General features: G+C 57.8%; 2 protein-coding genes and 1 long non-coding RNA gene across 5 annotated transcripts in view; 2 read left to right on the forward strand and 1 right to left on the reverse strand.

Moving 5' to 3' along the window:
* Window positions 1–123: 123 nt before the first annotated feature.
* On the reverse strand, window positions 124–8770 carry DBNDD1 (dysbindin domain containing 1). Its single transcript, XM_061138419.1, has 4 exons — window positions 8697–8770; window positions 3149–3295; window positions 2826–2966; window positions 124–2163 (listed from the first exon to the last, which is right to left on the reverse strand). Exons 1-4 carry the CDS (start codon window positions 8725–8727, stop codon window positions 2006–2008), a joined length of 477 nt encoding a protein of 158 aa, XP_060994402.1. The 5' UTR covers window positions 8728–8770; the 3' UTR covers window positions 124–2005.
* Window positions 1999–4108, forward strand: LOC133053937 (uncharacterized). Its single transcript, XR_009692353.1, has 2 exons — window positions 1999–2124; window positions 3171–4108. It is a non-coding gene; the product is annotated as an uncharacterized LOC133053937 (long non-coding RNA).
* A 3993-nt stretch (window positions 8771–12763) lies between the features above and the next one.
* The window catches only part of GAS8 (growth arrest specific 8), a 61470-nt gene continuing 59851 nt past the window's right edge, over window positions 12764–14382 (forward strand). For all 3 annotated transcript variants that reach the window (XM_061138423.1, XM_061138421.1, XM_061138420.1), the window contains exon 1: window positions 12764–12834. In XM_061138423.1, coding sequence (XP_060994406.1) covers window positions 12832–12834 — 3 coding nt within the window. In that variant the 5' untranslated portion in view covers window positions 12764–12831. The remainder of the gene's footprint in view (window positions 12835–14382) is intronic.

Genomic DNA, 14382 nt, shown 5'->3' on the forward strand with positions numbered 1-14382 from the left:
TCTGCTTGGACCTGGAGTGAGACTAGGGCCCGGTCCCAGGGAGCTGGATTTAGTGGAAATGGCCTCATGGGTCCCCAGCACACAGCCAGAGGGCCGGAGTCATCAGAGTCGTGACAGTAGAAGCAGTTCCTGCCTTGAGGGGGTGGGGGGACAGGCTTTCTGGGCTGATAGTGGGTGAAGGGGTGCCCCTCTGTTGCCAGCCCGGCCCACACACGACCTTGGGGATGAAATTTTCCACATCATTTGGTATGTTTGCCTCAAAAATAGAATTTCCAACTTGGGACAAACACTTTCAGCTTTGCTCTTTGTAGAACATGTATTGTTGATTTTCTTGTCTCTGGGCCTTGCCCTGTATTGCAGCCTCCACCACTTAGCCTCTGTGCTGAACTGCTGGGGACCTGCAGGGGCCTGTTCTGGGACCTTCCGATGTAGGTAATGCTCCCCTCACCCCAGGAAAGCCCCATGCTGTCCCGAGCCTGGGCTGCTGCCCCTGTCCAGGTCCGCGGCTCACCCCTGGTGATAGCGCCCTGCATGTGTGCCCTGTCCTCTCACACGCTGCTGTCTGCTCAGCTCCCCTCATCTGGCTGAGCATCTGGGCTGAGGCCTGGCTGAGTGTCTGCTCAGGGAGGCTCCACCCCTTGGGAGGAACTGCCTGCTCTCTTCTTACTCTTCTGCTCACAGACTGGCCCTCCCTGCCGGCTGCCTCCCCAGATCCTGCCCTGGGCTGGGAGGAGCCTTTTGGGGCTGCCTCTTCCAGCCTGGGCTTGTGGGGACAGAGCCAAATGCTAGCCCCCAGTGTGTCACAGTGGAGCCCCCAGAGGCTTCAGCTGGGGGAGGACCAGAGCACAGAGCTGGAGGTTTCTCGAGCAGCCAGCCCCCTGCCCCTGTGCAGCCCCTGCCCCTGAGCGCCGGTGTCAGTCGGAAAGGAAGACAGTGGTCCGCGAGACTGAGGACAGGGCGACGTTTTAATTGCGCGTTTTCGAAACGAGGTCACGGAAGCTGCAGCAGGAAGGATGGGGGCTGGAGGAAAGACCCCGGGGTGGGTGGGGCGCGGCGGCCCTCGTGGGGCCCCTTTTCCATTAGACTCTTGGAAATCACCCCCGTGCAGCTGCCCCTCATGTGCAGGAGTGCGCCCCAGTCCTGGTGCAGCGGCGACCCTTCCTGGCAGGGTGTGCCCAGGGCTTCCACAGAGGAGCCTGTTTTTCTTCCCCAGAAATGTCTCAGTGAAGAAGGGGTCAGGACAGGTGGCCTTGGGGACAGAAAGCAGACTGGACTTGCTGTCAGACTGGAAGCTGGTCCTGTCCTCAGCACATAAGCAGCATTGGGAGCAGTCAAGCCTGGCATCCCTGAATTGGGGTTCAGGGGCTGTGCCCAAGTGCCCTCATGTCCCCACTTCCTCTGACTGCTGCACCCCAGACTGGGACGCTAGCCAGGGACACAGACCTACACGTGTGTGCGCTTGTGTGCCTGGTGGGCTGTGGAGACTGGGCAAGCCCTGCCTGCCCTGCCTTCTGAGGCCGTCTTGATGGACTTGGCATTCCGCGCTTAGGAAGGTGGGTCTGGCTGACGGAGGGAGGAGGACGAGCAAGTTGCTGGGGGTGTCTGGTGCTAACAGTGTTCCCGGGCAGCAGCAGGGAGCAGGGGGGAATCAGGTGATTTTGGGGACTCACTCCCCTATCCACTCCTTGGCTGGACAGCAGACTCCTATGGGCCGGAGTTTGGCATGGCGGTTCACCCCCTCTCACCAGCAGATCCCCACTCACCCTGGCCCCACCCAGGATTCTGGTGACAGATGACAACACCATTCCTGCAGACAAGTCTCATCTTATCCCTGGGCCTTGTCCCTGACCCAGGGACCAGGAAGGAGCTGATATAAGGCCACTGGGCCATGCTTATGCTGAAGTGCCTTGAGACCCCAGCCCAGAGCCGCAGTGGGGAGGGCGGGCAGTGTCCACGTGGCCACGGCTGTCCGGATCTGCCCCATCTTGGCCCCAGGCCAGCCCGCCTAGTCCTCCTTGGGCCTCTCCACAGTAAGAATCGTGTCCACAATGGCAGGCTGCCGCTCAGGATCGCCAAAGGGCTGCTTCTCACGGTTCTGCTCTGCCCTGGTGCGCGTCCAGGAGGGTGAGCGCAGACAGCCGGCTCGGGGCAGTGGGTGTAGGCCTGATGGGAACATGGGCTGGGTCAGTGTGGCTCCCCAGTCACTCCTGCATCTACTGCCTGACCTGTTTGTGCCTCCAGCATGGTGTCCGGCCACACCTTGGGGGCCCCCTGGTACCAGCAATGTGTGCACGTGGGTCTGGGTTCAGCCTGGGCACTGGCTTTCCTGATGCTTCCAGAAGGGTCCCCATGCAGCCAGGGTCCCGCCCTGGTTGTGAGCCTGGCTTTGGAGCCCTTGTGGGTGGGCAGTAGGGAGGGAGGAAGGTCTCTGGGCCCCCACACTCCCAGTGGCTTGCATGCCATTTCTTTGGTCAGTGGGGTCCAGTGCTTCCCAGGAACTGAGCTGAGGAGCAGCCAGGGCTGGCTAATGCCACCACTTTTGTACTCTGCCTTGTAATTAAATCCGCATAGTGAATTCTACTACTGGGGGGGCATGTGGCTGTGGCCTTTTGCTGGTGTTTGAAAACTGAAATTGAGGAGGGGCAGACAATTCCTTAAAGTTAGCAGAAGGGTGTATAAAGTGCAGAAGCAGTGAGTGAAATGGTGCCATGTTGACAAACATGCATTAGAAAGGAAATCATTTTCTAGACCAGGTCTTCAGGGAGTGGTGCTGGGTGGTCTCAGGCCCCGGGGCCTCCCCATAACACTCCCGGTGGCAATCCCACCTGCATGCGAGTCGCTGGCCACATTCTCGTCGTCCGAGTCTGCAAAGACCTCGGCCAGCTCCTGGTCAGACATGTCGGTCAGCTCGGTGAGGTCCAGTAGGTCGAAGTGCACCTCCAGGGAGGAGACGCTGCTCAGCGGCTCTGGGGGTGGAGGGGCACGTCAGTGGGCCTGGTGACGGCCAGTGTGGGGGAACGAGGTGGTGGGAACAAGGTGGGGCTGACCCATTCCTGGCGCCTGCTCCTTGGGGTACAGCGGGGCCCAGAGACCCATCCCTGGTCCCGGGGGGCTTGTGGAGCATGATGGGTGGGTGGGCCGTACTTACGCCGCCTTTCCGTGACCTGCAGGAGCCCTGGTGCTGGTATTGGGACGCCGAACTCCTCCTCAGCCACGGGAGACTGGCTACCGGTCCCTGTGACAGGGACGGGGGTGCTGAGAGCAGCCTGTGGCACGTCGACCTCCTTAACTAAGCCTGCAACAGAGAGGGCGTTACCCGGGAGGGGCTGGGGTCTTCCACCCCCACTGCCAGGACGCAGGCTGGGAGGACCTGAGAACCTGGCCCATGGGGCTAGCCCTCAAGGCTCAGGTAGTGACGGGGGTGGTCCTGGGTCAGGAAGGCGGACAGGGCGCCGGGGGCTTCTCTTGAGGAAGCTGACTTTCCCCGGCTCCTCATTCTCTAGTTTCCAGACCCTCTGCCCTCCTTACTCGAACGGGAATCACTGCTGGTCTTGTGGGGACCCTTGCAGGTTCTGTCAGAGCCCACAAGACCCCAGTACTGTCACCTGTCTACTTTTGGTCCCACTAGGGTTTACTAATAAAGAAGACCATCTTGCAGCTGAAGAAGCTCTATACAGTCAGCAAAAATTAGACCGGGATCTGACTGTCGCTCAGATCATGAACTTATTCCAAGAGCCTGGAGAGTCCTTTGGACTGCAAGGAGATCAAACCAGTCAATCCTCAAGGAAATCAGTCCTGAATATTCATTAGAAGGACTGATGCTGAAGCTCCAATACTCTGGCCACCTGATGGGAAGAACGGACTCATTTGAAAAGATCCTGACACTGGGAAAGATTGAAGGTGGGAGGAGAAGGGGATGACAGAGGATGGGATGGTTGGATGGCATCACTGACTCGATGCACATGAGTTTGAGCAAGCTCTGGGAGTTGGTGATGGACAGGGAAGCCTGGTGTACTGCAATCCATGGGGTCATAAAAAGTTGGACACAACTGAGCAACTGGACTGAACTGAGGGACTAGTGGACGGTCATACATTTGCTTTAATCCAGCCTGGCCCCGGCTCATGTGTCTGTCCTATGTTGTGTTTGAACTCAAAATAACACATTCTCACAGTGAAAGAGTTACTAGACGGGGCACGTGGCAGACCTGTTCCCCGCCAACCTCACAATTGGGGATGTTCCCCCAGGGATTTTTTCTGCTCAAATTTCGTTTTCATGTAACAGCTTGTCTCTGTCAGGTGAGAGCTGAGGCCCCTTGGGGATCTGCTTGGTGGGCACTGCCACTCAGAGGTGGGGCTTCCACCCCAAGGAGGGCCCCTTCCATCCACAGCTCACCCATTCCTCCCCTCCAGAGTGCTCTAGTGTCCCTCCCCCCACAGCCGGGGTCCCAGTCGTCTGTCAGGCACGTGCCCTGAGGCAGCTGGACCCCTCGGCTCCCCTGAGACCCCTCTCCATAGTGACCTGCCCTCAGCTTAGGGACCCCCAAGCCGAACAGGTGTCCAGTATAGAGTGCAGAGTCCCTCCTCCGTCAGCAGTGGGGCCTTGCTGACCCGGCGGGCGAGTGGAGAGTGGGGTGTGGACGAGACCACAGGAGCAGCTGCCAAGGGGGATCAGGGGGGCCCAGCACCAGCAGCTGCCTTTGAGGGGTGGGCCTGTGCGGCCAGCAGCCTGGATGTGCCCGGCAGGCCGCGTAGGTCCAGAAGGTCCTGGCTGAGTGGGAAGTGGGACATGGATTTGCGGCTGCAGAGCTGGCTGGGCTGCCCCAGCCTCAGAGGGCACCCCTCCCTGGGAAGCATGACTGAGGGCAGGTGGGCCTGCTGACTGGCAGGGCCTGCCCGTCTCTGCCCTCTGCTGTGTTGTCACTGGGGCCCGGGGCCAGCCCTGCCGGATGGGGCTCAGGATCTGGTTTCCACCTTGCTGCCACATCTGGCACGTGGTGTCTGAGCATCCTCGGAGGGCAGGGTTACACCCGCTGGCGGCCCGGCCCGCCCAGCCTGACGGGCACCTTTCCTGAACCTCAAAGTTCCTGCTGCAGCTCGAGGCCCAGAAAACCCTTGGGGCCTTTGTAGGACACGGTTCTGTTTCTTAAGAGGAGATGGCACAGCGGCCAGATCGCCCTCCCCAAGGGCACACGCGTGCGAGGAGTGTCCTGCTCCTCTTCCGCACACGTGGCCCATCCTGGTGGGTGAGCAGGGTGGCCTCTGTTCGGCTGGGGGCTCTGGCCAGGTGCTGCCATTTCTGTGGAGCCTCCACATGGGGCGGGTGACTCTGGGTTAAGAAGAAGAAGAGTGACAGTGGCTCCTGGTTTTCTGTGCTAGACACAACCCCAGCAACACGGTTTTCAGCTAATGTCACAACCAGCTACAAGGGAGGGACTGCGAGTTTTGTCTTGTAACACGGAGAGGATCAGCTTGTCACAGGCACGTTAACACAGGGGCTCTGGAGCAGGAACTCTTGGGCCACCACCTGCCAACCCATGGAGGGAGGGGAGACCCTGATCTTGTGCCCACAGGGAAGCTAGGCCCTTGCCAGGCAGAAGGGGGCTTAGGATCAAAGGTGGAGCGGAGGGCAGGAGAAGGCCCTGAGGGAGTCTGGCTGCTCTGGGTGAGCTGGGTAGGAAAGCACCTACCTGCATGTTTATGGAATGGGCCTCGGTCCAGGTGGAAAGGAGGATGTCTACAGTTTCTGAGATGGGGGAAGGGCAAGCAGATGCACCTCCTTATAGACCCTGAGATCCAGGGGTCCCTCCAGCCCCCACAGGCACAGTGGCCTGTTGTACTGATTCTAAGAAGCACATGTTATCAAATTTCAGTGTATCTGAAATAGCACCATTTAGCTGATGGTGTTGCAGAGCCAGTGGAATATGTTATCCATGACTTTTTAAGTCACCTTCTGTCGACTTTTTTATTCCTTCTTCTCCCTTTGGCAGTGGTCTGCTCTTTGCTTTGTAAATCCTGGTGTCGGGGCCTGTGTCAGAGCTTTGGGAAGGGGGAGGGAGCAGCGGAAGACACAACTTTGGCATCAAGGACGCTGATCTTTCAGCCGGAAGTGAAGGAAACAGGACCCTGGCTTGGTCCTCGTGCACAGCAGGTGCACCGTAAATGCTGGTTGAGCGAATGAGCCCAAGACCCCACCCAGAGTTCCTAAGCAGCTGTGCTACCTGAGTCTGTCTGATACCCTCTTGATAGACTGCTGTAGGAAGAAGGGACAGGTTCTCCATGGGTGAGACCCCCTGCTGTTCCTGGGGGATGAAGCAGAGTGGTGACTGATCACACAGGTAGACGGGCAAGGGTGCTTGCCTGTGGCCCAGATGTAACCCCAGGGTTGCCCAGGCCAGGGCAAAGGTGAGGGGTGTTTCTAGTTCCCCAGGAAGCTCAGCATGGACCAGCAGCCCAGGGCAGGCCCCACTGAAGAAGTGCAGCCTGTGGTTCCCGCAGGGGGACCTGCTGCCCTGACCTGTGGAAGCACTGAGGCACTACCTGCATGGGGAGACTGGTGCTGGGGGGCCACAGTCCTGCCCTGCCCATGGTCCGCTGTGAACAGATATGGTAGGGTTACCCTGTGCTAAGCTGCTGACCTATTTTCCAGCACATTCGTGCCAAGAACTTGGCCCAGATCTCAAGTTCCCTGCTGTGTGCCCAAGACTTTGCCCCAAGCCTGGAGGAGGGGCTCTGCACACACCCACCATGAATGAGCGAATTAATGAAGTGAATGAATGAACAGCATAAAACCAACATGGCTGCAGCGAGGGCGGCATGGGCACCATCCCCTATGTTGAAGATGCCTGGTGGGCGCTGTCTCAGCTCAGCCCCCAGGGCTGGGCCCTGGCCCCTCTCTCAGATGGACAAGACTTGGAGGTGGGTGGACTAGACGCTTGGTCTCCCAATGGCACTTTCCAGAGTGCACCCCCACCTCTTGCCTCCTTGTCTGTGCATTTGATATTATTATTGATTCATTTAGGTTTTAATTATAAGACCTTACAGAAGTAATTTCAGAGATACTTAAGGATGAAATAATACATCTCAATTTGCCACATTAGTACTGAAGGAAGGCTGGTGGAAGCAGGTGAGCAGCAGGCCAGGGGCACATGGGGGGCTTCAGCATTCTGTTCTACTTCTCTATGTGTCCCTCTCTCCGGTATAAGTTCCCAGAAGTTGGCAAACTCAGAGAATGACAGTCACAGCCACCCACACATGGCCTTTGTGGGGTAGGATGTGGCTGTGGGGTAAGAAGTCTGTCGGCTTTGGCCCCAGACCCACTGTGTGCCTGCACAGAGTAGGCAACAGGTGAATACAGGTCTCTGCGGCTCCAGAACACTCCCTTCCCTCATGCCTGCTGTCTGCGCTCTTGATCTGCAGGGAAGGGGGTCTGTCTCCACTGAGAGGAGTCGTCACGGAGCTCAGAGAGGTCTGGTTGCCGGCATCCCTAAGCTCTTGCTCGCCAAGCCTTCCCCATCGAATCATCATAAGGCCGAACCGGAAGCCCCAGGGTCCTGGTGCAGCCCACAGGAATACAAAACAAAGAAAACCACACCCACTGTCCCCCACCCTCCCCAGTGTGTCTCCTGGTGCTCAGGAGGAGGGTGACAAGGGCCCCCAGAAGGTGTCTGGAACGCACCTGCCCAGCTCAGACTTCAGACAGCAGTGAGTGGCCCGACTGCTTCAGGACACTTCCACGGCTAGCATTTGGGTCTCCAGAGGCGGCCCTCGTGGGCTACGTGGCCCCCAGCGGATCCCTGTGTGCTCAGGGAGTGGCTCCTGGGGAAGGGACCTCCAAGAAAGGCTAGGTGTGTATGGGGTCTGGCCTGGTGGGTGGAGGAGCCCGGTAGTTTGCATCCAACTTCCTAGGCCGACAATACAGGAAAACCCTTCCTGAAAGGGGACGTTCCTAGAGTTTTCCTCTCACCACCGGTCCAGGGTCAGGCTAGGGCCAGACTCCCAGGGGAGAGACCCCGAGTACATCTCCACAGTCTGGACAGCTGACAGAAGAGCTGAGGAGGGGTCACTCCGCGCACCCCTGGCCTCCCAGGCGTGTGCGCTCCTGGCCGCGCCAGGGCAAGCAACCCCTGCAGGCGTGGGAGCCCCCGCCGGCCGAGCCCGGGGCATCATCCGCCTCCCTCGCTCCGAGCCCGAGCCAGTATCTCAGCCTGGTGCCCCGCAGCATCCCGGCTGCCGCCTCCCCGCCCAACCCCCAGAGAGGTTCGGCAGGGCCGAACAAAGCAGATGCGCGGCTAGGAGCGTAGCCTTCCCCCTACGCCTTGCTGACTTGGACCCCGACTCTGGTCCCGGCACGCCCCCATCTCCCGGATCCCCGGCTGGGCTGGGAGGGGGCGCAGAACCAAATTGTGCGCCGCCCACTCAGGAGCGCGCCAGGCACCGCTGCCCGGGCCGGGAGCGCGGAGGACGAGGGGGCGGGGACGCGGTCCGTGCTCTTCTAGCCCAGCGCGGGGGCCGTTCCCGGAGGTGCCCCGGCCTGGCTTCCCCAGCACGGCGGGCTTAGGCTTCCACGCTCCGGCCCGGCATAGGGGAACTCGGAGCTGCCTGCGGGTCCTGGCGGCCCTGGGGCGTGGTCGGTGAGAGGGCCGGGGGAAAGGACTGCGGGGAGGCGCAGATCTAGGGCTCAGGGGGGCCACACTCACCTCCCGGGCTGGCGCCCTCCGGGGGCTCCATGCGGCCGGTAGGGCCTGCGAGCCGCGCGCGCGGCGGCGGCGGCGTCACCCGGCCCCGGCGCCCCTGCAGCTGCGGCGGCGACTCGGCCCCGGCTCCCTGCGCAGCGCATTGGGGCAGCAGCCGGGGGACCGCGGCGGCGGGGAGGAGCCCGCGGGGCGGGGCGCGCAGCTGCTCCGGGGCCGGGTCCCGCCCCCCCTTCCCCCCGCCCCCCCCCCCCCCCGCCGGCTCCTCCTCTGCCCCCGCAGCACAGGTGCGGCCCCGCCCCGCCCTGCGCGCGCCCCCTGTCGGCCCCTGCAGACCCTTCCCCGCCGACCGCACCCCTTCAGTCCGGCTTCCCACCCGGATCTGCCCGCGGCCCCCATCCCTGGCCTGGTCCCTGCGCGCACCCTCACTCAGCAGCCGCGCCACCGTGCGGGATCATCCTCATGCATCTGTGGGACTCCAACGACGTGCCGGCGCTCCGCGGGGCATGGAGGGACGGGCACAGCATCCTAGGGCCCGTAAGCCGAGAATTGCAGACCGTGGCAAATGCTTTGGAGAGACGCGGTGCGGGGGTTGGGGTTTGGGGGGAATGGGGAGGGAAGAGGGGAAGGGAGGTAAGGAGAGGGAGGCGGGCAGAGAGGGGGCGTCCCGGAAGGCAGGCAGGCAGCGTCTGGGCGTGCCGAGAGCTCCAAACAGTTCAGAGCTCCAAACAGTTCAGCGGAGTCCCACTTCCAGTCTCTGGTCCCCTGCACAAGGCCCTGGAACGCAGCCCTGTGCCAAGCCCTTGATGCACAGTATCGCGTTCATTCTCCTGGGGAATCCTTAGCAGACGAGGCCCTGATTTTCCATGTGAAGCTGAACACGGCGGGGGGCGGGGGGTGGGGCGGAGTGCAGGGGAGTGCGACCAAGGTGCACAGCCAGTCACAGGAAGCCAGAGGAGCCAAGTGCAAGCCCCTGGTCTACACAAAGACAAACCAACCAAAGAAGAGCGTCAGGGAGACAGACTTGTTCCCAGCTGGGAGTGGAGAAATTCGCAGAGGAGGAAGATGTGAACTTGGTGTTTGCTGGAAATGTACCCTCCTAAGGCATCTTCAGCCTTTCCAGGCCTCAGTCAACTCCAGTCACCCTAAGCCCATAGCTTTGTTAACTGTCAGTCAGTGAGAGGCAGGCTAATAGTTTCTATTTCTCTTTAGCTTACAAAACAAAGAAAAACTGCTAAAATGATGTCATGACCCACTGGGACAAGCCGCTGCAGTTTGCACTCCAAGAGGCAGGTCAGCCCCTCTGGGACAGAGCTGAGGGTGGTGGGGACCTTGAGAGGTCAGGACAGTAGATGGACACTGGCTACTGGGGTAGAAGTTTGTATTGTCTCACAATGGTCAGAGCAGTGTCTCTGATTCCCCATGTCTTCCAGAATCTTCTGGTCCCATCCAGCCATACCCTGCCTGTGCTCCTGCTCACACCTGGGCAGCTCACACTTTTGCTGCTCTGACTAGTGGACTGTGTCCAGCTGATGCCATGTGACTCCAATGCTGGGTCTTAAGTAGGATTCAGGCCTTGATCCCCAGGCTCCCCTGGAATTCGGCCACCCTGTGTAAGAAAGCCCAGGCCATTTGAAGGGCCACTTGAGTGTTGTCTGGCTCACAGCAGCCAATGAACCAGGTGTAAAGTCTCAGCCAGGAGCCAGACCCTTCCTTTGAGCCACCCTCCCCCCGGTTGGGGGTAATACATGGAACCAAGGTGAGCTGTCCCCACAGGGTCCCAGCCAAGTTGCAGATTCATGGGAAAAACAGATGTTGTCACTATATTAAGCCATTTCACTTTGGGGCCAACCTGTCACACAGCCATCGTAACTGTAACAGTCTTGGTGTTTAATAATTATCCCCATTTGACAGATGACTAAGTGGATACACAGGGAGTCTTGTCCAGGGCACCAGCTGATCTGACTTCAGAGGCCAGGGTCAAACTTTTCATTCAAAACATTTTCATGGAAGTCAACTATACTTCAACTTAAAAAAATTAAATAAAAAGAAAAAAAATCAAACAATAGTAGAATAGCATAATTAACCCACTTGTACCCATCATTCAGATTCAGTGATTACTGACTCATGGTTGATCATGTTTCTTCTCTGCTTTCAATGCCGCCTTCCACTTCTGGGTTGTTGTGAAGCAATCCTATATGTATTATGTCATTTCTTTTGTAAATTCTTCACTGTTGAGCTCTAAAAATGTTTAGTCTTCTTGAGGACTCTGTTATGCTAACATTCAGGCCTCCATTGAGTTGCTGTTGTGATCTGAGGCAATTTACCTGGATGACCATGTACGTGGGTGTTAGGAAGAGCCAGATATTCACCATAGGTCATTGGGTTTGTATTAACATTTGGTCTGTTATTTTGTAGGAAACTCAGATGTCATTTATCTGGGTTTCTGAGATGCTCAGCTTGATGCCGATTAAAAGTATCTCAAGCCGCCTATGTGGAGAAAGGCTCTTTTCTATAATCTGAACTCAAATTCAGCATGAAAAGCACAGGTTGCCATGGGCCTTGGTGGGGAGCCCAGAGAGCTGGCAGCAAGGCCTCCCTCAACTCTTCATCTCTGCAGTGCACACTGATAAACCGTGCTGTGCTGTTCGTTTGTGACAAACGAATACCCTATCTTGTTATCCTGAGCTAACCCTCCTATTCTTGCCCTTTTTGTTGAAAGGAATTATTGTTAATGCATTCGTTTAATTCAGGACTCCCAGCCAGAATTCTAAAGCAAAAAGCCAGTCAGCATGAGGCACCTAGCATAGCGAGTCTGCAAAGTAAGTGTTGAATAATAATTATTAGCACTCTGTGCTATCCGGCTGCATTCTTACTTGCCAGAACCCCTGTGGGAGGAGCCTACTTAGGGAAGAAGACCCCTATCAGACCAGACGTGTCTGACATAGGCTCAGGCTCTTGTCAGCCCAGGCACAGTGACACCGTCAGACCTCCCAGAGGCCATAGGGCTGCTATAAATGTCACTCTGTGCAAGTTGGGTTGATACAGTACTTCCAAAGGGCCATTCCTCTCCAGGAACAATCAAGTCTTGGGTGGGCTAACAGGAACCACCCTCCCCACCCCGGGCTCATTGCTGTGGCTCTCTTCCCCGACCTGAGCCTTTCTTCACTATTCACACTGTGCCCAAGGCAGTTCTCCAGGGAGAGAAGATTCCTCTCCATCCCCAAACTGACAGAAAACCTTGACCTGCTGCAAAACCACTGTTTAGTAAGATGCTAATATTAAGAGTGTAGAAAACAAGACAACACATGGTGTTGTTTTGGGTGTAGGTAGCTGGATGGTAGGAGGGATAAGAAATTCTCTCTGCAATTTGTAAAGCAGTTAGCAGTTTTCAGAGCAAGAAGTTAGAGGGAAGAAAACCCCTGAAAGACTTTTTTTCCTGCAGAGCGCGTCTGGAAACCCGTAGCAAACGTTTCTAGTTTTTCCTCACCAGGAGGACAAAGTCTCTTTAGGAAGAGCAGTTAGTTTTTGTGAAGGGGAGAGTTGCTGATTTCAAAACTGTGGACCCCGCTGGAACATTTTTCTCGCCTACTTTTGCTTCCTCTAAGGCTTTGTGGAAATCCAGCTGTCTTCCAGCCTCAGGTAGGAGGAATCGTCATAGGGTGGGCAGGGTGAGGTGAGGCCCAAGGGCAGAGGTTCCGCGAGAATTTGAATCTAATTTGGGTAAAGTCGCGGTGTGGCCGCTTGCCCTCGCTCGCTCTTGGAGTTCATGCACTGGAGGTCCTGTACCCACGTAGAGTACGTAACAAGTGGACGGAAACCGTTCCTCCAACCTCCGTGGAGCTTAAGTTTTAGTGGGGAAGACCCGCAGTAAACAAGAATTGTCCTGAAAGGAATGCGTTCCCAGGCGTCTTGGAGAGGTAGCTTGTGAATAATGCCCAGCTTCGGCCCAAATCTACAGACTCTGACTGGTTAGTTGCTAAGGACTCCCGCCGTTGCGAGGCACCAGCCCGGCCGGCGGGCTCTCGCGATGGTTCTCGAGACTTCGCGCGGGACTTTGCAGTCGTTGCCTGGAGACGGCGCATCCTGGGAAGGCCGGGCGCTTTGGTTTGCTCGTCCAGGCAGGCGGGAAGCAGCAAACATGGTGAGGCCGCCTCGTAGGGTCCGCGCCGGGGGCCTGGGGCCTCAGGGGTCCGCGGGCCTTGCGCGCCGGGAGTACCCGGGACGGGAGATCTGGAGCTTTGGGGTCCTGGAGCAGCGGGCTTGGTGCTCTGGTGGGGAGGGGGGTGGTCCTCGCGGGCAGGGCCCAGGGTGCTGCAGACGCCGGACGCTGCTTCCCCGTGGAGCTGAGAGACGTGGTCTCTCCAGGATCCTGTGCACACCGGGGTGGGTGGTCAGAGAACACCGTCTACCCCGTCGCCAGACCTAGGGCCCGGTGTGCACGTGTCCGGACTGGAAAACCTGGGTCGAGTGGCTTCCCTACCTGGAATGGAAGGCTCGTTAATCAGATCCTTGGGAAATAGAGATCCTCCAGCCTCTGGGATCGAGAGCCTAGGGTATACCAGGGTGGCCAGAGGGTCCTGACAGCAGTTCCAGCGCACGTAGAGTCCCCAGGGCAGAGCCCCGTGGTAGAGGAACTGCAGTTTCCCGGGCAAACCTGCGAGGAGTAAGGCGGGAACTGAGCAGAGCAGAGCGGAGCTTGCTGCCTCTGGGGTTCTCCATCCCCGCCCCTTCTGTGGTAGGGCTCTCAGCTGCGCACTCCCCTCTGTGCTGTACGGGCTGTAGGTCACCCAGTTTCCAGGCAGGTGTGGCAGGGTGGCCATCAATGCGGGGACCCCTCTGTGTGTGGGGGCCCCAGGGGCTCTAGAGGCCCCAGCCACTGCCTTACTCCCAGATGCTGAGTGGTGACAAGCCCCTGGGCTCTTCTGATGGGTTGGACTTCTTGGCGTAGAGGGTTAGAAAGAGGGCAGTGTTTTAGGAGTGAAGATTTCAGCGGCTCTGTCTTTTGCAAGTCTGTTGGAAGAAGACCACCAAAATACATCTACTTTCACTAACTTGTGGGAAATATGCGTGATTTTCCTTTTTTTTTTTTTCTTGTTACTTTGTGCTTTCTAACATTTCCTTGTAAACTTTTTTGGTAATAAAAATGTAACAGAGACGTGTAGATGCGTGCATACATACAGACAAAAGCATGAGCCACAGAAACCTGGGAGAAGTGAGGGCAGAGGATAAGTCGTTAGTTTTCTTTTTGTTGAGTGGCCCCGGGAGAGGGAGTGGGGCGGGAGGTCCCCTCTGGCACCTTGGAGAAGTGGTTAAAAGCAGGCGTCACCCCACTGACAGAGCCCACAGTGTGTGAGTGCCAGTCTGTGCCAGCACTCTTCACCCCAGGTCTCTGAGGCACCCACCTTGCACCCATGGAGCGATATATTGCAGGTTTCTCTCTGGCACTTGCCAAGCACTATAGTCTGTGCTGCTGGGGATACTCCTTTTTGAGGCTGAGTAGATTTTGCTCCACGCCAAAGAGGTCTCTGCTGTATACAAGGAACAAATTCTCCCTCTTTCTTTCCGAAGGAAAGCAACATTCTCTTCTGAGAAGGGAGATTTCTCCTTGCTGTTCCAAAGGTGTCAACAGAATGTGCCCGTGGATAAGGATGGGAAAGCTTAGGGCAGAGTGAGGCGGCCCAGATGGAAG

Source organism: Dama dama, chromosome 4 (genome assembly GCF_033118175.1).
Source record: "Dama dama isolate Ldn47 chromosome 4, ASM3311817v1, whole genome shotgun sequence".
In the NCBI taxonomy this organism is placed as follows: Eukaryota; Metazoa; Chordata; class Mammalia; order Artiodactyla; family Cervidae; genus Dama; species Dama dama.